We start from the raw sequence: 25,340 nt of genomic DNA on the forward strand, positions 1-25,340 counted from the left end.
AATGGAGCGGCAAACTTTTGAGGTTAGCAGGTGAAGTACACGTCCACTTCTTACACACGTGTACCCGTCTACCATGAGTCTACGGCCGTTGCACTCGAATAATGTCTAGGTGACGGAAAGGCCTACAATACGCAGTATTCTGGCACTTATAGAATGCTATAACTCTTCCAGATATCAATAAAATACTTGCCAGAAAGATTGTGATAAATATTTTTTTACATTCTTGCGTTCATATCTTCCGTGAAGTGGTTCTTCCAGTCTCCTACGACACCTTTCCGAAAGAAGTTCGCATCCCTAGGGTTTTCATCAAAGTTTCCATGTAGTGATTTATCCCAGGACACAGGTTCTGGTTGTTCACTGGTGGTTTGTCGAAGAAAGTGTTTATGATGCCAGCTGTTTTACCTTTCATGTAGTCTATGGTACTGCGCTCGAGGACCCGATTCGGGATTTCTGGTTCTTGGACGAGTCTGCGGTGGTACTCTTCTCCCAGAAAAGCGGCAAGTCTCAGTACTAGACTCCGTGGGTCAACCCTGATGTCCTCGTAGTTTAGGAGAACCACGTTGAGGTCGTTGCGGTGGGCGCGCCCAGAAAGCTCGTAGTCGAAGTAGTCGCCGAAATCGTTGGCGCCTTGAAGGAAGATCTCGAAATAATCTTCAAATTTTCCCTCAGTGAAGTCGTATGCTGTGCGAGCCTTCTTGTGGTAGAAAAAAGAGACGCATACGTCTTTGGGGTTTCTGCAGACCCACATGTACTTTGCTTTCGGACTCTTTGGTGCCAAGTCGTAGTTAAAGTGCGTCCTGGTAAGGCCAGGCCGCGCAATATTCTCCGCGTCTTCGACTCCGAACAGCTCGAGCGAGGGTTGGCTCCTCTGCAATTCAAGCCCGCTAGGAGGAGGCAGCCCGTCGCGAAGAACAGGTAAGAGATCTGTTGCAACCAGAGGGTTCCGCCTTTGGAAAATGTGGCGAGGAAGATGTCACCTGTTCTCGGCTCGTACTGCAACGCCAAACGGAAGAGTTCCACAGAGAGGTGCCGGTTCAACGTAAAGCCGTCTATGACTCTAGAGGTGCCCTGAAGTCCATGGCGGGGTTGTTCGAAGTATTGGTTTGGTCGTATTGTTGCCTAGAACGAAAGCGGTGGACCTGCGAAGAATGAAGTACCCAGCGACAGTGTTTTGCATAGGCATTTCTAGAAGATTGGCTTTTTTGATAAAAAATGTAACCTTAATCACTGCTAAGTTTTCTGGACACGATCCTTCAAACTTTTCTACAGAGGGACACAGAGGTCCAACATGTATAGGCATGACTGAGGTATTGGCTGGCACACGCCCTACCTACAGATATAACCAAGGCATAACACAGTTACCTGTGTGGCCCTTTTGTCCCGGGAGAGAAAGAGAAGTCTGAAATTTAGTGTGAATTTTGGTTTTTGCTACTTTTTGACATTCGATTGGGTATAACCTTACGCGCGTGGCGGAATCCACAACTTGATCTAAACTGAGCTGAAAAAGCAGCAGAAAAAACAATAGTCTTGTCTGGTGCAATACAAAAGAATAATAAGAGGTGCTCATTATGACATGAATGACGGAAGCCACCAATCACCGAAACCAAGAATTACAGGGGATGGCTCTCTTTTCACTTTGTAGTTTCCATCAGTGGGAGATTAATAAACGCTTAAGTAACATCAACCTCAAGTTATCGGTGGGATCTGTAAGGCCGCCGCTCTTTTCCAGCTGCTTACCTTTGCAGGAAGCAGGACGCCGCCACACGCGGAAGCCGCTCCCCAGTACAAGCGAGAGCCCCCGAGTGCATACAGGGAACGAAAATGGTCGCTTGACGCACAGACCCCCCCCCCCCTCCCTAACGATGTGGGCTACCGTCGGAGAGGCACCCGCAGCGTCCCGCCGTGCCTTGTGAACAAAAACGTATTTCCAGGAGGGCCGTGACGGACACCTGTCATGGCGGACAGGCAGTACTCACCAAGACCATGGGAAAAAAGGGACGATCCTTACCTGGTTTCCCGGAGCGGCAGACAAACCACTTCATGCTTATTTGCTGTGTCCCGCCGTCGGTAGTGCGGCAGCTTCGTGGCCCTTTCGCTCCCTCTTCTGTTGCTGACGGGTGACACGGACCGATGATGGGTGGCGGTGTGCCTGAGGCAAGTCGGATTAGCTCCGAATGGAGAGCGTGTGGATACTCTCACTTAAGAGAGAGTGATGGCGTATTTGTTTTTGATTTAGTTTGTCTCGTTAACGAGACCCTGGGTTCGAGACTAAGGCCAACACAAGGGGTTGTCCCCATCTCTTATGTTATTTTTGATGGAGAATTGATGCTTAGGGCGGGCCACTGACAATGACCGCCCTTAGTCCTTTATTAATTAAGTGCTTAAAAGCGTATGTGAACGGATGCAGTCTAGTCCAGTCTGAGCTGGGGCTCCATGCTTAGCATGTAACGTGATGCTACTTAGACTCAAACCTACCGGGTCGATGAGTAAAGTAGCGCAAAGCTTGTTCTTTTGTAAATTCAGTTCTGATTTTTCCAGTTTAACTCTCTGTATATGTATGCTGTAAATATATGCTTGGCTGTCATCATCTACAAGCTCGCCTGCAGGCATCGCAGTGACAACCACAGGCCATCCGACATGGAGCAGCGAGGAGCTGTCAAGGGACGACTCCACCTCGGCTGCTACCGAAGCTGGTAGAGCGGACGCATCATCCGGGCTCTGGGCGGCAGACATCAGATCTGCGCCGGGTGAGTGGGATTTCTTGCGTTTTGTGTCGAGGTTGGCATTGTTGCTACTCTGAAGGCTTAGGGTACAGGTGTGAAACACGTCACCAGCATGGAGAATCATTTCAGTCTTAAGAACTCCTTCAGTTCTAAATTAGGCCTAGAATTTAAAACGCTTCAAGGTGTTCTCTCAGAGGCAGGACAAACGACTATTCGCCGCATTGAGATGAAATTTCAGGAGCGGATGCGACAGATAGAAACGCAGGAGCAGGAATAGCTAAAAATGCTCGAGTTGATTTATTCGGGCGGCGGGCAGCATGGCAATGCGTCCAATGGAAAGCACAGAGACGATGCAGACCAAGGCCCTGAAGCTCAGAGTGTTGGTGCGGTTAATAACGAGCTACCTAAAAATTTGGCGGAAGCAGAGAGTCAGAAAGAAGAAAAAGGAACGGATTCACAGGTGCGGGAAATGTCGACTGCCGTGAACGGATATTTCATTCATGAAAGCGCCTTCAGTAATGAGTTTGTCCCCGAATGGAAAACTCTCCGAGGTGTTACCCTATCAGATGCAGGGCGGGATACTATTCGTCGCCTTGAATTGAATTTCTGAGAGCGAATGCGACAGATTGAGCAAAATGAAAAAGAAGAGCTAAGAAAGCTTGAGCTGAGGTATATGGGCGGCGGGCAGGATGGCACTACGTCTGAGTTAAAGGACACAGACCATGCAGACCTAGGCCCTGATGCTCAGAACACTAGAGAGGTTGACAACGACCTCTCTGAAAATGTGACAGATGCACTAGGCCAAAATAATGAAGAGGTTACTGAGATGCAGATAGCAGAATCCCCAGAGGCCCTATCAATTCAGATTGAAAAACAACTGTCAGGGAAAGCAGCGCGCAAGATTGATCTATTGAAGGGTACTGAGAGTGAAATGAGGAGCGAGGATTTGCCAAAATACGATCGGTAGATCCAGTGCACTTTCAGAGCGGCTAAAACACAGTTGCAGTGGTCGTTTCCGGACAGAGATAATTTTGAGCTAGTGCTGGTGACAGAAATGTTCACCAATCGAGTGAGACCAGGTGTGCTCAAGATGAGGTCCTCATGGAGAGCTTGGGTCACTTATTGCCCGCCGATGGGTCGTTTGTTCCGAAGTACAGCGGTAGCGAGTCCACAGACAGAAGAAATGACCTTGAAGAGTGGGCCGATTCGGCGACAGAGTTTGTAACACAGTGTCTCAGTACAAATGCTGAAATGCGGCACACAGAAATCCTGCAGTCGCGGCGCGTTTTTCGGCGGTAACCAGGATCAGTTGAGCATCAACGATGGAAGTCTGGTAATCACCGCCAAACTGGATCGAATAGGCTTCGTGCCATCTCCGCCTCCTAAGCCGCCATGGAAGGGTAAGCCCGATATCGTGGCAGCGAGAGCCCAACGGTCAGCTTTTGTGGCAGGTCGGTTGACGCAACCAGGCCGGCATCGGCAGGCGTGAATGTTCCCATTCAGCCGACGTGGTTTGTGCACGGAAGTGTTTGGTGATGATAAGACTTGTGCAAGAGACTATGGGGACACTCAGCCTGTGTTAGTGAGTGTTGTGTGCGGACTTGTGAACCGCTATGAGCAATGTAATATTTGTGTGTGCTTCGAATGTGGACTCTGCGCAGTCCATGATGTGGCTGCCCGTTCAGTGAAGTGCACAGCAGCATGCACCAATGCTGTGCTTTGTAGTTTTTTTTACTGATTGTTGCTTTGATTGGGTTCGAAGTGTCGAGTACCCAGGAGAAACTGTGCCCCGGGAGGGCTGACATTTGTGAAGTGAAAGTGTTGCGGCCTCTTTGTTAGTAAGCATTAACGAGCTGATAGCAAGCTCGGTTATATTCTTAGAGGGGGCGTGTAAGGCCGCTGCTCTTTTCCAGCTGCGTACCTTTGCAGGAAGCAGGACGCCGGCACACGCGGAAGCCGCTCCCCAGCACAAGCGAGAACACCCGAGTTCATACGGGGAACGAAAAGGGTCGCTTGACGTACAGACCCGCCCCCGCTAACGGCGTGGGCTATCGTCGGAGAGGCACCCGCCGTGCCTCGTGAACAAAAACGTATTTCCAAGAGGGCCGTGACGGACACCTGTCATGGCGGACAGGCAGCACTCACCAAGACCATGGGAAAACAGGGACGATCCTTATCTGGTTTCCCGGAGCGGCAGACAAACCCCTTCATGCTTATTAGCTGTGTCCCGCCGTCGGTAGTGCGGCAGCTTCGTGGCCCTTTCGCTCCCTCTTCTGTTGCTGACGGGCGACGCGGACCGATGATGGGTGGCGGTGTGCCTGAGGCAAGATGGATTAGCTCCGAAGTGAGAGCGTGTGTATACTCTCACTTGAGAGAGAGTGATGGCGTATTTGTTTTTGATTTAGTTTGGGTCTTTAACGAGACCCTGGGTTCGAGGCTAAGGCCAACCCAAGGTGTAGGTTTCGGCGCGTTGTCGCATCTTTTTGTACATGTGTTGCGAATGTTCCGCGAGAGGGCAGTGACCTAGGCTGCGCGTCCGGTTTTGTTTTATTTTGTTTTGCTTTGGTGCACGCCATTAGAAGGGGACTCTGCCTTATTGGTTAGTCTCCCCATTCGTCCTTGCGGTTTCCTTCGCCGCTCCGGACGGCGGGGCTATCTGCCGGCCTCGACCTTGGACCCCTGTCCCCTTGGCGAAGGATTGCGAGACCACCTAGCGAGGAGCTCGGGGGCAAGGGAAAACGCTGACATTAGTTCTGAGCTATCCTATTCGTAAGAACTGATGAGCCGCAGTTAGCAGTTTATTTTTATGTGTGGAAAGGGGCGCGGGCATCTTCGGGGTGTACCCGCGAAGGGAGCCGCGCCTGTGTGCTTTTGTTCCTAGCGACTCCTAGCTGGCAGGAGCTCGGTCTGGCCGAGTGCGGAGGGAGTGACCGTTGAGAGCTGGTGCAAGGCGCGCCAGTTTGACTGTTGGGACGCGGTGTCCCTCGCCTCTGGGCAGACGGTCGGCTAGGCCGGTCGCGGATAGTTGTGGCCGTATACTGACTTTTGTTTGTATCCATCTGTAAATAGCCTGTAGAAAAGTTCATTTCTCACTAAATCGCTTCACCTGCAAGTCACATCATAGAGAAGCCTTCAAGCGGTGCATCCAGATTCTGGAAATCACCGGACCAACACCACCGGCAAACCTTTACTGGCGCAGTCGACAGTACTGGTGCTCTGCAGCGGCCCCGAGGAACGGACGAAGACATCCACTAAGAGAACGACGAAGTTCGGCATCCAAGGCGAGATACCGAAAGGACGACAGGCTACGGGGATACGAAGGTGCGAACCGCATCGGGCGTGAAACGCCGAAGACAAGGCCCTCAACAGACACAGAGTGGTATCCCTGAGCTACGGCGGCAGTTGGAAGATTCAAGCGTACGCGGGCTTCAGCGGACAGGAAACGGCATCCTCGAGTAAAGGCAGCAGCTAGCGGCTTCAGTCGGTACCTGGTCCGAGGTCGCCGCCATTCCTGCCCGAAAAGAAGACCCTGAGCGCAGCTCCGAGTGAGTTCCCTGGTTCCTCCGTTTTCTTAGCGGTCACTGTTTGACTAAGGCTTGCGTAGTTGATGATAACCCGATTTGGCCATCTTAACCCCGACAAGGCATCTACGATGGACAGCGGTAATGACAGTGGTGACAAGGGGGACGGTGGAGACAGGGGCAGCAACGAGGCGTCGGGGTCACGGCATGGCCAAAACATGAAGAAAGAGTTGGAATTCTATGAAAAAAAGATAACAGCCTTAGAGCTCGATATGCAAATCATGCGTGCTCGAAGCCAGAATGCGGCGCCTTCCGAGAACGCGCGGTTGAGACAGTACGTTAAGCTACTCGCCAGCGCGTTCCCCAAATTGCCGGCAGACGGCGAAGCGCCCGTCTGGTTTGAGTCAGTGGAATGCTCGCTCGTGGCTTACAACGTGCCAAAGGAACATTGGGCGCAGCTTGTGTTCCCGGTGCTGGCTGGGCGGGTAACCTACTTATCGACACGGTTCACCGCAGAGGAGCACAAGGACTATGACAAGTTGAAGGCGCTGGTCCTAGACTAGTTGAAACTTTCAGCCGCAGAGTATCAAAGGCGGTTTTCTGGGGCCACCAAGCGCCGCGAAGAAACCTGGAAGGCTTTTGTCACACGCGTCCAGAGTTACTTAAATTTTTATTTAAAGTCACGATGCGTGTCGTATTTTGACGGATTATTGAAGCTACTGGTTGCCGACCAGCTCAAGGCGGGGCTATCAGAAGAAGCACACAAATATGTCAAGCTGCGCGAGGATGAGAAATGACTGAATGTGGATGAGATAGCTGCACTGCTACAGATATACGAGGAAGCCGCCGGGAAGGGAAGCGCTCAGAGGAAAGCCGACAGCTTTAAAGGTTTTCACACGCCCCCAAAACCGAGAACTGAAACCCCACCTACGCACAAGCATGGAGCAGAGCGAGGAGACAGAATAGCCGCAGTCAGGCCAGGAGGAGAAAAGAAAAAGGTATCGCGGTCGGGTAGCTGTTTCCGATGCGGAAGCTGGAGACGTGTTGTCGCGAACTGCCCATTTGATCGTGAGAACCCAGCTGACAGACGAGAGAATCCACCGCGCGATGATAGGCTAACGGCACGCGTGTCCACCCATGCCTTGCAATCCACGCATCCAGCGCTCAGGGACATTAAAATCTGCTGTAGGGAAGCGGTTATTGGCGCTATTGTGGACACCGGTGCAGATATCACCGTAGTGCGCGAAGGCCTTGTACCTGAGGAGTTCGTACCCCCACATGAGACGATCGATCTCGTCTCCGCTTTCGGAGAGAAGGTAGAGGCAAAACTGGCAGTAGTTCCGTTGGCGCTGTGTCGTGGCGCTCCCCTGATCGAAAATGTGGACGACGCGACACCGGTGTTGTGTGCGCTCACCGACAAGCTCACACAAGCCGACTTTCTAATTTCCGCAGACGCATAGGAACAGCTGCATGACTAAGGGAAAACGGACAGTGAGGGTCCCGTACAGGCGGTGGGAACTCTGTCGCCGCCGGCTGAAGACAGACCGGATAGATCAGGGCCAGACGTGGGCACCGAGCCCGTCCTGGCGTTCGCAGACAAAAACCTGCCCCAGCAGACAGATGACAGTAATGAGGTCGAGCCATCACAGGCGGGCGGCACGGCTGAGCTTAGCGGGGCTCAGAAGTTTCGCGTGGAGCAGCATGAGGATGAGACTCTGCGTCAGGCCTGGCAGAACGCCAAGCAAGGAAAGGCGGGCATGTCTATCGTAGACGGAGTTTTGTATCATAAAGACCACGTGGTAGGCCAAAGGGTACAGCAGTTAGTACTGCCAAGATTACGGCGCGAGGCCGCACGCACTCAGCCTAGCACACGAGTCCTATTGGGGGGGGGGGGGGGGAAACCTGGGCTTTCGCAAGACTAAAGCTCGCCTAAAATACAGTTTCTACTGGCCGGCATGGAGTCGGATATTCGAAAACACTGTGACAGCTGCCATAGCTGTCAAGTGCGTTCAGACTACCGGCGAACCGATAGGGCACCGATAACGCCTCTTACTCGCCCGAAGTTTCCCTTTCAGAAAGTGAACGTGGATATCATAGGTCCGATTCAGCCATCGTCTGGCCGAGGACATCGGTACGCGCTTTGCATAATAGATCTGTGCACGCGTTGGCCAGAAGTAGTCTGCCTAAGGTCTTTGTCCGCCAGGGCAACCTGCGACGCGCTGCTTTCGGTGTTTAGCCGGACTGGGGTTCCCGAGGTGGCGTGCTCAGACTGCGGCACCAATTTCAGAGCCGCACTTACGAAGGAGTTCCTCGAAAGACTCGGCTGTACCCCACGCTTTTCCGCGCCCAATCATCCGGAGAGCAATGGGGCGGTGGAGAGGTGGAACAGAGTCTTTAAGACCATGCTCTCAACGTAATCGAAAAGGAACCGAAAAATTGGGACAAGTTCATTCCCTTTCTTTTTTGGGCCTATCGGGAGGTGCCACACGACACCACTGGCGTGTCACCCTTCCGAATGCTTTACGGCCGAGACCCAGTAGGACCACTCGGTATCCTGAAGCAAAGCTGGGCAGAGGACACTGAGGTACCCGGGGAGCTAGCGAGTGCTCCCACTGAGTATTTGAAAAATCTGAAAGCACAGCTCGAGATCGCGGCCGACATTGCGGAGCTAACGACTAGAAAACAGCAAGAGGCGTACTCGTCGCACTACAACAAGCACGCAATGGTAAAAACCTTTCGCGAAGGTGAAGCGGTCTTCGTCTTTGATGACAAGAGGCCAGGGAAAATTTACCCGAAGTGGCTAGGGCCGGCGGTGGTGACAAAAAGGTACCGCGAGCACTCGTACTATGTGCAGATGAGTGACGGTCGCCGCATGCTAGTACATGCAAATAAGCTACGCCCTTACGTTGGGAAGGTAGGTTCGGTGAGCGTCATATTTGATGACGACTGCGGTTTTGGAGAAATCGAATATACTCCGCACGCAAGCAACGTCCCGAAGGACCGGGTAATGCCTACGCCGGATAAAACAAGCCACTTAGACAGGGATGCAGCGGAGCTGGTGCACGCCACGTTCGAGCAGCACCAGGCATTATTTGCGAACGAACCGTCGATCGCGCGCGTGGGCGAGCACAGCATTAAAGCTCGCGGAGGGGGTAACTCCAAGGCGAGGCCACCCTTATATGATCCCAGAGGCTTTAAAAGACGAAGTAACGAGGCAAGTTGATGAGCTCCTTGCACAATGCCTCATCTACCCCTGTAAAAGCCCTTTTGGACACCCGATCGTGTGCGTTCCCAAAAAAAGGCGGGTCGGTACGTCTTTGCATAGACTACCGAGCGCTGAACGCGGTGACCGAGACGGGCGCATTTCCTATGGTTTGCCCCCAGGAGCTGATCATGCGAGTCGGAGCCGCGGTGTTCATAACACTTCTGGACCACAGACGCGGCTATTGGCAGGTTCCACTCGCTCAGGATTCTCAGCTTCCGACAGCGTTCATCTCGCACCTAGGTGAATTTGCCTGGCGGGTGATGCCTTTCGGTCTTAAAAACGCAGCGGCAACCTTCCAAAGGAACATGAACCAGTTGCTAGCCGGGCAGGAAGAATACGCTTGCGCCTACCTAGACGATATCGCCGTATTCAGCCAATCTCTAGAAGAGCATATCCATCATTTAAAGCGGGTGTTTTGCACTCTGGAGGAGGTGGGCCTGCACGCTAGCTGGGAGAAGTGCCAGGTAGCGATGCCTTCAATCCGCTACCTGGGGCACGTTGTCGGCTCAGGCCGGCATGGCCGCCCAGCCAGAGAAAATTGAGGCCATCGAAGGAATTCAAGCCCCTAAGACAAAGAAAGAATTGAGGAGCACCCTTGGGCTGTGCGGCTACTACCATAGCTATGTTCCCAATTTTGCAGAAATCGCTCTGCTACTAAGACGCCTGACAGGAAAAGGCCTGCCGAACAAAATACCGTGGCCAGATGACGCGGACAAAGCCTTGAAAGCCCTGAAGAAAGCTCTAAGCGAGGAGGTTTCACTGACCACTCCGGACCCGCGAAAGCCGTATCTGCTTTTTACAGACGCGTTGGCAGTAGCAGCAGGTGCCTGTTTAGCGCAGCTTTCTGACAACGGCACTGAGGCGCCGATAGCCTTCGTCAGTCACATGTTCACACCATCGCAGATACGGTGGGCTGCAATCAAGAGGGAGGCATTCGGGGTAATCTGGGCATTAAAAAAGTTTGAGACGTGGGTGTTCGCCGCCACCGTGACTGTCATCACTGACCACAATCCGCAGTATGCCTCAAAGTGGAAAGCTTACGCTCTGGGCTCTTGCGCTCCAACGCTACAATGTTACCAATGAACATCACAGAGGAGCCGACCACGCTAAAGCAGATGCCTTGTCTAGAAAGCAGATGCCTTGTCTAGGAACGCGGTAAAACGGTGAGGGCGGAAGCTGTACGGGAACCCTCTTACACTACCTATAGCTTCAACACTGCCAGATAAGAGTTTTCCCGTACAGCTTCCGCTCTCAACGTAATTATTCACTGTAATAACAATAAAGAAATAATTCAGTTTGCAGCATGCGGAACAACATAACTCAACAAAATCAGTAACAAAGTGAGCACTGTTTGCAGTACAGTGCACAACTAAGATTACATAGCATCATTTGAAAGAACGAATATGCACATGAATACATACTGGATGTTTCAGGAAAGCATATAAATATTTTCCAAAAATAGGCTTTTCAGGGTAAAAATTTTGGATATTTCGACGAGTTACGTGCACTGGAGAGGTTTTTTTTTTTCTGCAAGCTTCTCGAAAGCGCATACATTTTGACGCGATGTAGCCAAGATTTGTTGGGCCACAGTGCCGAGGGTAACCGCGTTTTAGAGATTCTAAAAATTGATATGGGTATCACACACAGTGGGCTATATCATCATCATATTCATCACCATCATCAGCCTGACTACCCTCACTGCAGGGCAAAGGCCTCTCTCATGTCTCTCCAATTAAATGTCCTTTGGTTTGGTGTATGGTTTATGGGGTTTTAACGTCCCAAAGCGACTCAGGCTGAGGGACGCCGTAGTGAAGGTCTCCGGAAATTTCGATCACCTGGGGTTCTTTAACGCGCACTGACATCGCACAGCATACGGGATTAACTGTCCTTTGCCAGGTGCGCCCACCCTATGCCTGCAAACTTCCTAATCTCATCCGCCCACCTAACCTTGTGCCGCCCCCTGCTACGCTTGCCTTCTCTTGGAATCCACTCCGTTAGTTAGCCTTAACGACCAGCGGTTATCTTGACTTCGCAGTACATGCCCTGCCCAAGTCCATTTCTTCCTCTTGATTTCAACTTGGATGTCATTAACTCGCGTTTGTTGCTTCACCCACTCTGCCCGCTTCTGGTGTAACGTTACACCTATAATTTTTCTTACCATGGCTCGCTGCGTTGTCCTTAACTTATAAGCTGAACCATTTTCGTTAGCCTTCACGTTTCTGCCCGTAGGTGAGCACCGACAAGGTACAGCTGTTGTACACTTTTCTCTTGAGGGATATTGGTAAACTGCTATTCATGATCACAGAACCTACCATATGCACTTCACCCCATCTTATCCTTCTAGTTTTTCCCTATCATGGTCCGGATCCGCTGTCAGTACCTGCCCTAGGTATTCCTTTACCACTTCCAGCACCTCGCTGCGAATTGTGAAGTGCTGTTCTCTTGCTAGGCTGTATAATATTACTCTTGTTTTCTGCATGTTAATTTTAAGACCCACTGTACTGTTCTGTCTGTCTAACTCATTGATCATGATTTGCAGTTCATCTCCTGAGTGACTCAGCAAGGCAATGTCATCAGCGAATCGCAGATTATATAGGTTTTGTCCATTAACTCTTATCCCCCACTGTTCCCACTTCAGGCCCCGGAATACCACCTGTAAACAGGCGGCGAATAGCATTGGTGAGATTGTGTCCCCTTACCTGACGCCCTTCCTTATTGGAATTTAATTGCTGACTTTAAGGAGGAGTACGGTAGCTGTGCAGTTTCTATATGCATATCTTCCAGTATTTCGACATAAGGCTCATCATAAGGATAATTCCGCAATGCCTGCATGACTGTTGAGGTTTCCACTTTGCCTAATGCTTTATCGTAATCAATGAAGGCTATATATAGGTTTGGTTATATTCTGCGCATTTCTCTATCACCTGGTTGATAGTGTGAATATGATCTATTGCGGAATATCCTTTATGAAAGCCTGCCTGATCATTTGGTTGGTTAATGTCTAAGGTTGCCCTGAGTCTATTAACGATTACCTTAGTAAATACCTTGCAAGCAACGGACAGTAAGCTGATCAGTCTGCAATTTTTCAAGTCATTGGCGTCTTCTTTTTTTATGAATTAAGATTATGTTTGCGTTCTTCCAAGCTTCTGGTACGGCTGAGGTCATAAGGCATTGCATATACATTGCCCAGCTAGTTTTTCTAGCACAATCTCCCCTCCGTCCTTGAACAGATCTGCTGTTACCTGATCAGCACCAGCTGCTTTTCCCCTTTCTATTGCATTCCCTCTCAGTAATTAAGGAGCCTAACAGTAACAGTAAGAAAGTGAACTATTCCTTATTAGTTTACCAGTATGCTATTTACCATGTTTTAGCTCCATTCTGATGTACAACACCGCTGGTAATTCTACTCCGCAAAATAGCGCTCTTCTCACTCAAGGAGCCAATTTTTAAAAATTGTCTATAACACTCTGTATACATCACAGTACATGTGAGACCGGCAGAAAAACAGAAAACATCACCGTGGGGCAGACGAGAAGCGTATAGTAGTTATTAAACATAAATCTCTTTAAAGCAGCAGTAAACTTGGTAGGGATACGGTGGGCGCGTAGGTGGCAAAGGACAGGTTTAATTGGAGAGGCATGGGAGTAGCCTTTTCCCTGCAGTGGGCGTAGTCTTGCTGATGATGGTGATGATGAAACTTGCCAGATTGCTTGACATATTTAGGCAATTTGATTCATATCTAACCCCCGATATATTGTAAAAAATTTTTTGCCATGTAATTTGTGTTATGCAAGCAAGTAAAGTTCCGCCCTGGTGTCATTGTGTTTGTTTAAGGTAAAGGAAACCTGATTAACGATAATGGTTCATTCATTGGTATAACGGTGTGTATTATCTCGAAAATCTTGAACCTTTATAAGGGTTCAATCAGTAGAACGTGAAAAAGCGAGAATAAGAAAATGATGTACTTTGTACGAGTTGAGTAAGTTGAATCCGTAATGCGCTCATCTGCAGCCACATTACGGCGACCAACACGATGAATGACACGACACACCTAAGCAACCCAGCACTATAAAAAAACGTAATGAAGTGCACAGCACTAAGAGTGAGTGGTCTACTGAAGTGGACTTTTGCAGAAACAACAGAGTTACAATGTCGGTCTATTATGCGACAAAAAAAAAAAACGACAGAGACACTTGGACTGCTGGCGTGTTTGAATGCGAAAGTATTATGGCCTCTGGATGCACTGAAACCCACAGACACACCTGCAACCCAAACACACAAACACACACTCGTATGACACCATCACGAACGCTGTGCGACGAGCTGTTCCATCACTATTTTGGTGGCAATGGAGTCAGGAAAACTGGGAAACACATTGAAGTCGGCAAGTGGAGATTATATACCGAGTGTTACAGGGAAGACTTCAAATAATTTTCAAATATAGGACATTTGGGGTAAAAATATGGTTTTTGGGGCATGGTAGTACCGGACTTGGCGGAAACCAGAAAACCGGTGAATAATTTCAACTAGGAAAGGTGGTTACTTAATTTTGAAGAATTAAATTTTTACTATTGGAGTTAGGCGCCTCGTTGCAAATAGAGATTTGTTGCCGGCCGTTAGTAACCGTTATAATATTTTAGAATTTCTAAAACGTGATTACCCTTGCCGCTGTGCCTCCAAAAAATGTGGCTGCATCGTGCAAAATACATGCGCTTTCGAAAGCTTGCAGGTAAAGCATCCCTTCCAGCGCACGTAACTAGTCGAAATATACAAATTTTGTCGAGCCACAGCAGCAAGAGTCATCGCGTTTTCGAAATTCTAAAAAATGGTATGGCAGCTATTAACAACCGGCTACAGATCTCAGTTTGCAACCAGGCGCCCAGCTCTAGCAGTTATAAAGTTAAGTATTAGAAATTAGTTAATCATCTTGTTATTTAAGATGATTCACATGTTTTCTGGTGTGCGCCAAAGCTGGCAATACCATGCCACGAAAGCCATATTAGGAACTCAAAAATCCTATTTTTCAAAATTATTTAATCTTCCCTGTAACACCCCTTATAGACGAACGACATGTATATGAATGTCTAAAATGACAGTGCTCAGCTTACTGGGGGTGTCATGCGGCCGCTTGATGACAGTAGACCGTTGACAGCCGTGCGGTGCTGTCACTTGTTTTGGTGCTCTTCGGACTACGCGTGGTGACCGGGACCGGGCGGACGGATGCCTGAGAGAGCGCCGTGACTACGACAAATATATGAGCTCTTTCCTTTAATATTTTGAGAGTTTAGATTTAGAATAGTTTTTTATCTAGGCTTGTTAGGTGAAGTGCTCACGAAAGAGCAGGTCAGTGGCCTAATGGCCGGGCCTTCTCCGGCGCAAGCTATAAATTTGCAGGAATAATTTCTGAGTTAACTGGTTTAGACAGGTGGTTAGTATATCTTTTCTAAGTGATTGGCTTTTGCGGTAGGCAGAATATTATTTGAGCACGTGGTTGCAAGTGGTTTTTTTTTCTCTAGCACTTCTTTATAGTATTTTGTGATAACAATAATAGTGTGCTGCTAAGATGGACAAGCAACTGATGGTTAAATGCAAGGAGTGTGAGGCGTCGGTGAAATTAAAGGAAACGCGGTTCGAATCTGTAGAGGAGGCCGAAGGCGCGGATTGTATGTGCATATGCTGCGTATTAAGTGCACGCCTGGACAGGGCTGACGAAGCGAACACCAGTCTATCGTTACGTACGGATACTCTAGAAAAAGTGCTAGAGGTAGAGAGGGCAGAGAAGAGCAAACTCCAAGAGCAGTTTAGTGAATTGTTGGATGCGAAAATAACTGGCACCACCATGCGAAGTCACCTTGGCGGACATTCCAGCGCCCGCCAAGTGGATGGGGCCTGCACTGGCATGAACAGCGATAAGGAAGTAGGTCAGGCAGGTTCAGGCAGGAACAGCTACGCACATGTGGCAGCTGGGAAGTCTGGAGCCGAAGGAGAGGAGGAGAACCAGCTAACCCCAAGGAATGAGGTCACAGTCAATGATAAGAGGCAGCACAACCCGGAAGTTAGGAGGGAGGAAGGGAATACCCTAGTGCTTATCGGTGGTGACTCAGATGTGTGTAGGTGCAAAAAACTATAATGGAGCGTGTAAATGGTGATAAGCGGGTAGCAATCGGGGCATTCCTAGGCAGGAAAATGGAGGCAGTACTGAGGGAGACAAAAAGTGAACTTTCTAAGAACGTTGCAGAGCGCAGTTTGTTAGTGGTAGCGGCGGGGCTAAATGATGTCCTGAAAGGTGAAGCCGCTAAATTACTGGAAAAATTAGCGGAGAGAGTTGACGATTTAAGGGCGATAGCACAGCAAGTCCAGATCGTGGTGTGCAGATTGCCGGAGGTGCAAGAACGGAACAGAGAAATTGCCAAGGACGTTGTGGCTGTTAATTGGGAGAAAATGAAGTTAAGCCGGGAGAAAGGCTTTGAAGTGGCAGACATAAAGAGGGAAGTGCATAGAGCAGGCTTTGGCGGAGGCTTCACACGAGATGGCATCCACTTTAATGGAAGGCTAGGAGCCGAGATTGGCTGGCGCCTGGCAGACCGGGCAGTAGCTTTTTTAGAGCGTCCGCTGCGGCTCAGTGCCTAGGGTTAGGCAGAAGAAAAGTAGAAAGTTAACAATGGAGGCCGACGCCAATAAAAGGGTCACTAGGAGGTCCAGGAAGAAAACTACAAAAAAATTTAGCATCAGGATCAGGTACATAAACATGCAAGGTGGTAGAAAGAGAGCGATGTGGTTGGAAATAAAACAGCAGCTAAAGGACGAAGAAGTAGGTGCATACGCGCTATGCGAGACACATGTCAGGGATCTAGAAGACCCACCATTTATTGATGGCTACGACTGGGAAGGGAGCAACAGAATAACAGCGGAGAGGAAGGGAGGAGGGGTAGGTATGCTGATACATGAAGGAACAAATTGGCAAAGAATAAAGTCAACTTGCAAGGAACAGGTCTGCGTATCAGGTACAATTGCCGGTAATAGGACATGGCTAGGAGTAGTTTATTTAGGGACTGGGGACAAATGCAGGCAAGAAAACAAGGATCTCCTTCAGTGTCTCAATAACGATATAAAGCACTTTGGAGAAGGTGCCGATATTATTCTGCTGGGCGACATGAATGGCCACATCGAGTATCTGGATGGATACAGAGATTGAAACGGGAAGTTGATGCTAGACTTCTTTAAGCGGCACAACGTAATTATTGTAAATAGAGACAGTAAGTGTGAGAGAACGATCACATGGAAATCTCGTAACACGCAAACGACCATTGACTACTGCTTAATGTCGCAGGGGATGTATAGCAAGCTCGCAATAATGGAAATAGACGAAGAAGGCAAGTAGTCCCGGAAGTAATCATAAGCGTATTAGTCTACAGTTGGGAGCCGTGCTCAAAAGAGAAATGAAGGGAAGTCAAAAAGAGTGCGCAAAATTTGATGACGAACAAAAAGCGCTAATAGTGGCCACCTTAGAGGAAGCAATAAAGAAACATTCATTACTCATTAATACAAAAATAAAAGAAGTAAAAGGAGTAAATCGCCGGAGAGGAAAGAGGAAGCCATGAGGTTGGTGGAATAAGCAAATTAGGAAGGCCATCGAACAACGACGGTTGGCATCCCGGGAACACAAAGAAGCAAAGAAAGCCCAGTTATCTGAAGAGGAAATAGGCCAAAAATTGGAATCTTATCGACAAAAGAAACAACAAGTGCAGGTCCTCGTCCAGGCTAAAATGAAGCAGTCCTCTGATCGCTGGCTGGCGGAAGTTCGCGATGCAACTAAAGGAGGTCAAGAAAATTCTGTAATCATATAAGCCGGCTGGATAAAGCGAATCACAGAAAGCAGGAACAGATTCAGGATGCCGATGGAGAATGTTTAGAGGGATATGACGCTGCGAACTACATTGCGTCAGTTGTAGCTGAGTTATTTAGGAAAGACGGTAGGGTAATCGCCCCAAATGAGGGAGCAACACAGGATAGAACAATAGAAAACAGCTTAGAACTGACCAATCTTAACTTTAAAAAGCGGAAGCAAATATTCCAAAATGCATGTCCGCAGGGATAGACGAAATTCCAACCAAGTTAATTAATGAACTTGGCCCAAGAGGCAAGGAAACGCTGATAAAGGCATTGGAAGCAATCATAACAAATAAGCAAATTCCGCACAGCTGGAAACAGAATAATGAATTTGATTTATAAAGGGAAAGGCGATAAGACGAACATAAAATCCTTCCGACCGTTTACGATAACATCAGTTATATACAGGCTGGCGATGCAGGCGATGAAATTAAAAATGCAGTCATGGGTAGAAGGTAATAGAATACTCCGAGAACTTCAAAACGGGTTCAGAAGTGGCAAGCGCTTAGATGATAGCCTGTTGGTGCTTACCCAGTGCATAGAAATAGCTAAGGCGGAAAACAGATCTCTGTATATAGCCTTCCTGGACATAAGCGGTGAGTACGACAACGTGAACAGGGAACTCCTGTGGAACATATTAAAAGATGAAGGTATCGGTCATGAGGTAATTGATTTTCTACAGAAAATATATCGAGAAAATAAAGTTGAAATATCATGGGAAGGAATTAAGAGTACGACAACTGTCGAGGTACACAAATGCTTAAGGCAAGGTTGTCCTCTATCACCGCAGATGTTCACGCTTTATATGATAAATATGGAAAGAAGGCTACAAGGAAGCAATCTAGGTGATAATCTGCCGTACAGATAAGGAGGAAAGGTTGCGTAGCAACGACTACGGGGTTTAATGTATGCGGACGATATTGTACTGTTAGCAGATAGCCAGGAAGATTTGCGAACTCTGGTTAATTGCTGTGGAGACGAAGAAGACAGTCTAGGTTTCAATTTTAACGCAGCTAAGTCCGGTGTGATGATATTCAACAATACAAGTGATCAGGCGCTTACAATACAAGGACATGAAATACCCCAAGTGGCCGAATAGAAATATCTCGGGGTATGGGTAAACAAAGGGACGATGTACACGGAAAAGCACGCACAGTCTCTCATAGCAAAAGGGCGAAGAGATGCCGGGATGATGAAACATAGGGCATTGTGGGGACAACAGGCGTGAAGTACTGAGAGGTATTTGGAAAGGAATAATGATTCCGGAGCTTACTTTCGGGAATGTGGTTCTGTGCTTAAGGGCAGAAGTTCAGTCGAGATTATAAGTAAATCAGAGAGTTTTTCGAAGATTAGCACTAGGTGACCACGGGAAAACTACAAACGACGCAGTACAGGAGGATATGGGCTGGGCATCGTTCGAAGCCGGGGAAGCTCTGAGTAAAATTCTATATGAAGAACGCCTGAGGAAATTGGACGACAACAGATGGTCAGCTAAGGTATTTAAATACCCATGCAGAAAGAGCATTGACTCACACTGGCGAAAAAGAACTAGGAAGCTAACCAGTAAGTATGCCAGACACGAGGACGGAGAAGGAAAACACATTAAATGACGGGTTAAAAACGCAGAATGTAAAACCATGATAAATTCAATGGGAAAGAAGCATAGTGTAGAACTATATCGATACTGGAAACAGCAGACCAGGAAGGAAGCGATTTATGATAACTCAAGAGGCAGTGCCCTACTCTTTGAAGCTAGGTCAGGATGTCTTAGAACGCGCATCTATAAAAAGAAATGTAACGAAGATGACTATTGTGCTGTGTGTGGTAGATCTGCACAAACAATAGAACATTTCATACTAAAATGTGATGGTATCCATGCTGATGTCGATGCAGGCACAGTCACTCTTCTTGAGGCCCTATGGTTTAGAGATAACAATAGTTATGCAACTAAATCAGCGGTGGAAATTAGCAAAAAGCGATTGAAAGATTGAAAGATTTTTCGCAGCTGTGCAAATACGGGTCAAGTTCAGAAACTTTCGTATAGGATTCACCCGGGAGAAGCGAAAAATAAAGGCGTGCTCTGGTGCAAGAGGTGACGGCGTCTAGGAGCACCGCTGGGTGCATTTCAAAAGATTGCGGTTCCTATCAAATTGGGGCACAATGAAGCCTAGCATCTCTACAATACATACTGAAGTAGGAATTGAGGCATGTTTCAACAATGTTTTGGCCGTTGCAGACAAATATTTATTATACTGTGTGTACAGGGCAGTAGTAGTAATTATGAACCTAAAATGCCTCGCGTTGATCATGTAAATGCAGCCTGATTTGCAAGCTTTCAAGTAGTGGAAAATGTAATCCGTTAAGCTTCATTTTCATGCCTTTTATCCTTGATGCTTCGGAGAGGAGTGTTGCGAACCTTTCATGCATTCATTTGGAGGAGTGCCGTCTTTCGCAAGGACAATAAAGATGCAGTTTCTTCCCAACTGCTGTTTCGATAGTCACAACAATGGGAATGTTTTATTGACGCTGCACCTGAAGTGTACACCTGGGAGCCACTGCTATGCTTTGTGGTAGTACTCAAGACGTTCTCAGAGTTGCTGAGGCTTCAGTATATTCTAACAAAAGTCATAGCCGTACTGGTGATCACTTATGCTCGTAATAAATAATGGAAACAGAGAAGGCGCTCTTTTGGCTTTATTTTAATCGTGTAGACTTCACAGCATGGCCAGAAAACTTTGAGGAAATCGTTTACACATCCACGCCCACAGGCTTTGACGACGGCAGACAAGAGAGAACCGAGCGCCTATAGGCACTCCTCGCCAGGAGGAAGCTCCAACCGGGCCTGGCTGTTAAAGACGAATGTGGTGCTTTTGGTACACGTCTGGGATACACTGTGCAAGAATACCCGCAAGACCTCAACAGCAGTTGGCCATGCTTCAAGCCTACCAGGCAGCAGTCAACTGCCGCGTAACCCTACATGGCACCAAAACTTATGCTGATGTGTTGGATGTATATATATTAGGGACAGATATTTGGTTGCGGCTGCCTAAAAAGAATGAAAAATAATAATCCCCTGCCTGCACCACTGACGTATAACAGGCTTAATCCAATCTTAAAATAAATGAAAAGGCCCGAACGTAATGGAGTACTTTTGCCACCCGTAGGTGGGAAAAATGAGAAAAAAAGGGGGCGGGGTAAAAACTACTCAGTGACCCACAGCCGGGAGCGGGCCCCGGAAGACTCCCCTGGTGTTGGATGTACAAAAAACTTGTGGTCATTTACGTGAACAATAGTCGAAACTGACAGCAGACTCGACCTTCTTTTAACAAGTATACTTTAAAATCTCCGCTGAATTTATTTCCGAGCTGCCTTGGCCCTGCTGCCTCTACTTTCTTGAGAGGCTGCACTGCGTTTGCTTGGGACTCTGAGTCTCGCCGCGTTGCCGTGCGAATATGTTCTGAAGGGTGACGGATCAGGCTAGTTGTTGCATATACGTCATTTTCCGAAGCGTTGCAATCAACAGGGACACAGAGAGAGAGGCAAGGACGAGCGCTTCGGAAGCGCTCGTCGTTGTCTGTATCTTTTTGTGTCTGTCTTGATTGTAGTGCCGCTGAAACTGTTTTATGGTTTAAGGGGGTCTAACGGCCCAAGGCGACTGTGGCTACGAGGGACGCCGTAATGAAGGGCTCCGGAAATTTCGATCACCTGGGGTACTTTGACGTGCACGGACATCGCACAGTACACGGACCTCTAGAATTTCGCCTCCATCGAAATTCGACCGCCGCGGCCGGGATCGAACCCAATTCTGAAAATGATGTCTTGTATAGAGCACTGAAATATGAAAGTGACATGACAGCTATCCTTGGTATGGAATAAAACAGTTTTAGGACACTTACTCCGCAGTATCTGAAATTCTTTCTAAGTCGAGTACTACGAAGGTAGTGTTTTGAGTGCACTGCACTGCATCAGGTCATGATTTCAGTTTAAAAAATGTAGTGTGTACTGACTTTGTGCAACTGCTTCCAGATTAATAGCTTCAAAGCACCTGCCTAATCTCATGTTGTGCTTCCATCACTGCCGCCTCATACTTAACGCTTTCCTGATGCATAAGCGGCATTCTTTTTGTGAATAGTTGTTTTCGAATGCTTACCATCATTTCTACTGACACAGATGAAGACTGGCAGCAGGTACCTTTATAATGGGCTTAACCACTCAATGAAACAAAATTGGTTGACAGACCAAACAAGTGGGATTATAGTAAGATTGAAATCATTTTATACCAGATTAAGAAAATAGTGCCGGTTTACTCAACGTTTTTCAGTTTGCCGCAGTCATTTATTTGCAATTTCTCTCATTCTGTCGTGGGTTCACACAATCGTTGTAATTAGAAGTAAACAATTGCCCTATACTGAGGCAGCATTTCGTCATATACTAGGAGTTGTTTTCAAAAGTCGAACTCAACTGTTTTCAATTTTTGCGTGCCTTCTACCTGCAAAGCTGCTTGTATTACGTATGTCAAGAAGCGGTGTGAAACCAACAAAGGTACTATGTACCTTTGATAAAAGTAACCAGGCTGCATGGTTGGCTTACCACTTTTCTAGTGGAGCCCTTCAGCTTTCTTAAAAATCAAAATGACGATTTAGGAGGACAAGCTTACCTTACATAGATTCAGAGTTTGAGGAATAGTTTTAGTGCCCGATTATAACTAAGAAACAAAGGCTGCGGCATAGTTACTTTCGATTGTACTTGTGTGGCCCAGGTTCATAGAGCAGTTCGGGACAGGAACGACACGACCCAGGACGGAGTAGCGAGAGCCGGAGGGTGCTGGAAGGAAATATACAGGTTTATTCACATTTTTAGGATAGACATGCTCCGTACGTGAGTGCACATGAGAAAAGGCGAGGAGTGAGCATTCAGCAGTACGCTACTACGCTTCTAACGCAGACGCAATCCAGCTGCTTAAATAGAGTCCGATAAGCCAAGATCCCTTGGCGGGGAATCTCTACACTCAAAATCTCTACACAAAGAGGTCACTCAAAATGACTTAGAGGAGCCGCCCACTGCAGGAGGCGGTACCAGACCCCCTGGCAGCAATTCCGTTGGCAAGGGTCCGCTCTTCAGGCAGCGATGTCGACGATGCCATCGTGACGCGACCGATCTTGCAGGGAAGGTGATTCTATATCAGCTGCAGTAGGCTCCGCTGTGTCTGGTCCTTCACCACGGTCAAGTTTGAACTCCATTTCTAGGAAGGTCATCCTCGTCTGTACAAAGCTAACCGTGAAAAAAAAAACGGCTTGCTTCCCTTGCCGTCGCCATTGTAAGTCTCGTGAAGATGGGATGGATTGCGTGTGTCTTCCCGGGCACCATCTGACTGGTGCGCCCCCGAGGCATTGTGGACGTCTCGCCAAAATTGGTGGCGGGCGAGGTGGGGATAGACCCTTTACTTTCCGCAAGAAGGAGAGACTCTTAAGATGTTGACGTCGCTGGCGTGGCGACGCTGATGATGTTACTCCACGCTGGCGGCTCTTTGAAGCGGGTCTGTTGAGAGCGCACAGTCGGACCCGAATGAAAATTCTCTAGGGTTTAGGGTCGGTGCCAGATCATAACACTACTCAATACAAGTATGTCGATCACATCAAAGCCGAACTAAAATGTGTTTCCTGTATGCGTGACACTAGTCTTTAAGTATGTCTCAAATCTGTATGTAGTAATAATTAAATCGTGATGAATAGGACCGTTTGTATCGCCATTGACCTCAAGTAGGCTTTTTTTTGTATGACTGCCCGAAATGGCGAATGCGCGGAAATGCATACTTTTGATGACCCTCTTCTGTATTATGAAGTTTTTAAGTGCAAGATTCACACGTAATTAATTCCTCTGCTCCGACTGGAAGTTTTTAGAAATTAGAATTTACATTTTGTCATTGTTTGTCATTTTAATAAAAAACATGCATTTGTAAATATGAAATACCGCATGCGAAGTTGAGTGGTGCAGAGATTTCAACGCAGAAATCAATAAAACTGAATTTGAAATCGAGTAGGCACATTGCGTGTGGCTGCTGTCATACAAAGTAGTGTCATACAAAGGCAGAAGTCCCAGGGATTTATGATTGGTAAGTAGAGAGGCACTAATTCTGCATATATGGAAATTCACCCATTAACTATCGCCTCATACCATATGGCGGTCACGGCGGCGACTGCCTTCACGAAGTTAGCGCGCAGATCAGAAGGAGCGTTGCGGCGTTGCGGCGTTGAGGCTACACTGAACCATGCAGAGGTATTATTGCCAGCTGGGTGGCATCGGGTTATAACAGGCCCCAGCGCGCGGCGCCTGCGTTCACAAAGTGAGCGGGCGGGCTTACTCCTGCTCACACGTAAGCAGCCGTAAGTGCCTCTGCAGCATTTTTTATGACTGCTGCTGATGCCGCTGTGTGCCGTGGGATGAAGGTTCGACGAGGCTTGTGTGTTCTGTCTGAAGAACTGCAAGCGGTGGTGTGAGCGTGTCGCGAGAGGGGAAGATCTCGTCGCCGAGGCACTGTGGCGCTGAGGGGAGTTGGATCACTGACGCTGCGGCCGCCAGCCTCTCTGCGGGTGCGGAAGGGCTGTTCTGTCCTCACGGAGGAGGAGAGGCCAAGGCGCGTGTCCAGTGATAGCGCATCGAGGCTTTGCTCGCATTCTAACCGCGTTGGCCGAAAGCTACCTCCTGTAGCAGATTGTGAGGTCGCTTGTAACCGGCGTTGGCCCGCGAGGGGCTCAGTGAGGATAATAGGGCTTTCTCCCAAGTGCACACCTCTGAACAAGCCGGGCGCCAGACCGGGGCACTTACACCTATTTTTACCTGTGGGTGTCCGGCGGTCGCAGTCGTGAGCCTAAGCAAAATTATATTGGCGAGAAAACGTCCCACTTCTAACATTAAAAAAAAAGGAAAGTATATCTTTAGAACCACTTTGGCCTCATCACGGTATCATATTATTTGCAAATGGGTCAAAACGGTTTTAAGAAAATGGCTTTTTGCGCTCTTTTCTGTCCTCGTGGTCGGAAGCTGGAGGTCGCTATTTTTAAGGCGCAAGCCTTTCTTGGCTGATCAGTGGCGTGGACGGAAGTTGTGGGCGGAAGCTTGTGAACAGAGGTTTGTGAATGGAAGCAGCATATATGTAATGAAATAAAAAGCCAAGAATTAAAGAAATAAAAACGGAAATAAATAAAGGAATGAAACCAAAAAACCAAAAAAAGAAAAATGAAAGAAAAAATTTCCGTTCTTAGCAGGCGTAATTGATATCCTGTAATTTTTAACACTTGACTGTCATAGCGAACTATTGCTGAACCTTCTACATAATTTTTTTGTTTTATTTGGCGAAGAGAAATCGAGACTTGTGAGCCTGCTGCTGTTATTTTCTGTACACGAGCCTTTCAAACAATATCCATTCGCTTACATTGTGTTCACGAAAGGCACGCGATATAAAAGCCAGCTGCGTGATGTAGCACAATTAGGCCATGGATGATTATGAACGATTTAAAACTTTTTATATACGATGTCAACACCAACAGTTTAGCACCCGTGTAGGCGTTTTAATCTAGGCACCACCTCTTTGCTTTGAGTGTCCATTCTGCAACTCCAGCAGCTTATGAACGTTTTAGTATCGCATTTGTCCAGTTCTTGACGTATTAGTTGACATTAGCATGCACAGAACCTGTACTGTTAAAATATAAGGGCTTGCATCTGTTTTATCTCATGACCATAAGGTCTGCTCCTTCTGTTTTATTTATTTTGCATTTCGACCTTTCACTAGACGTGATAACTTTGGGTCCGAGTAGCAGCGTGGGCACTCACTCTTAATAATAAAAATTCAAACAAATTCCAAAGGTATGATATTTAAAAAAATTGATTTGACGAGAAGTGTGTTTCTGGTTTTAAGCAATCATAACTTTGGTAGACACAGCG

At 47.8% G+C, this 25,340-nt stretch overlaps 1 protein-coding gene across 1 annotated transcript; it reads right to left on the reverse strand.

The window, feature by feature from the left end:
- Positions 1-262: 262 nt before the first annotated feature.
- On the reverse strand, positions 263-2,042 carry LOC144098023 (sulfotransferase ssu-1-like). Its single transcript, XM_077630594.1, has 2 exons — positions 2,009-2,042; positions 263-924 (listed from the first exon to the last, which is right to left on the reverse strand). The coding sequence occupies exons 1-2, from the start codon at positions 2,040-2,042 to the stop codon at positions 263-265; spliced, it is 696 nt and encodes a 231-aa protein (XP_077486720.1).
- Between the last annotated feature and the right edge of the window lie 23,298 nt (positions 2,043-25,340).

This window comes from Amblyomma americanum, chromosome 7 (genome assembly GCF_052857255.1).
Source record: "Amblyomma americanum isolate KBUSLIRL-KWMA chromosome 7, ASM5285725v1, whole genome shotgun sequence".
NCBI lineage: Eukaryota > Metazoa > Arthropoda > Arachnida > Ixodida > Ixodidae > Amblyomma > Amblyomma americanum.

Coding starts and splice junctions, on each gene's coding strand:
- LOC144098023 (XM_077630594.1), bottom strand. CDS start 2,042: ATGAAGTGGTTTGTCTGCCGCTCCGGGAAACCAG. Junction 925..2,008: donor CTGCCGCTCCGGGAAACCAG/GTAAGGATCGTC, acceptor TGGTTGCAACAG/ATCTCTTACCTGTTCTTCGC.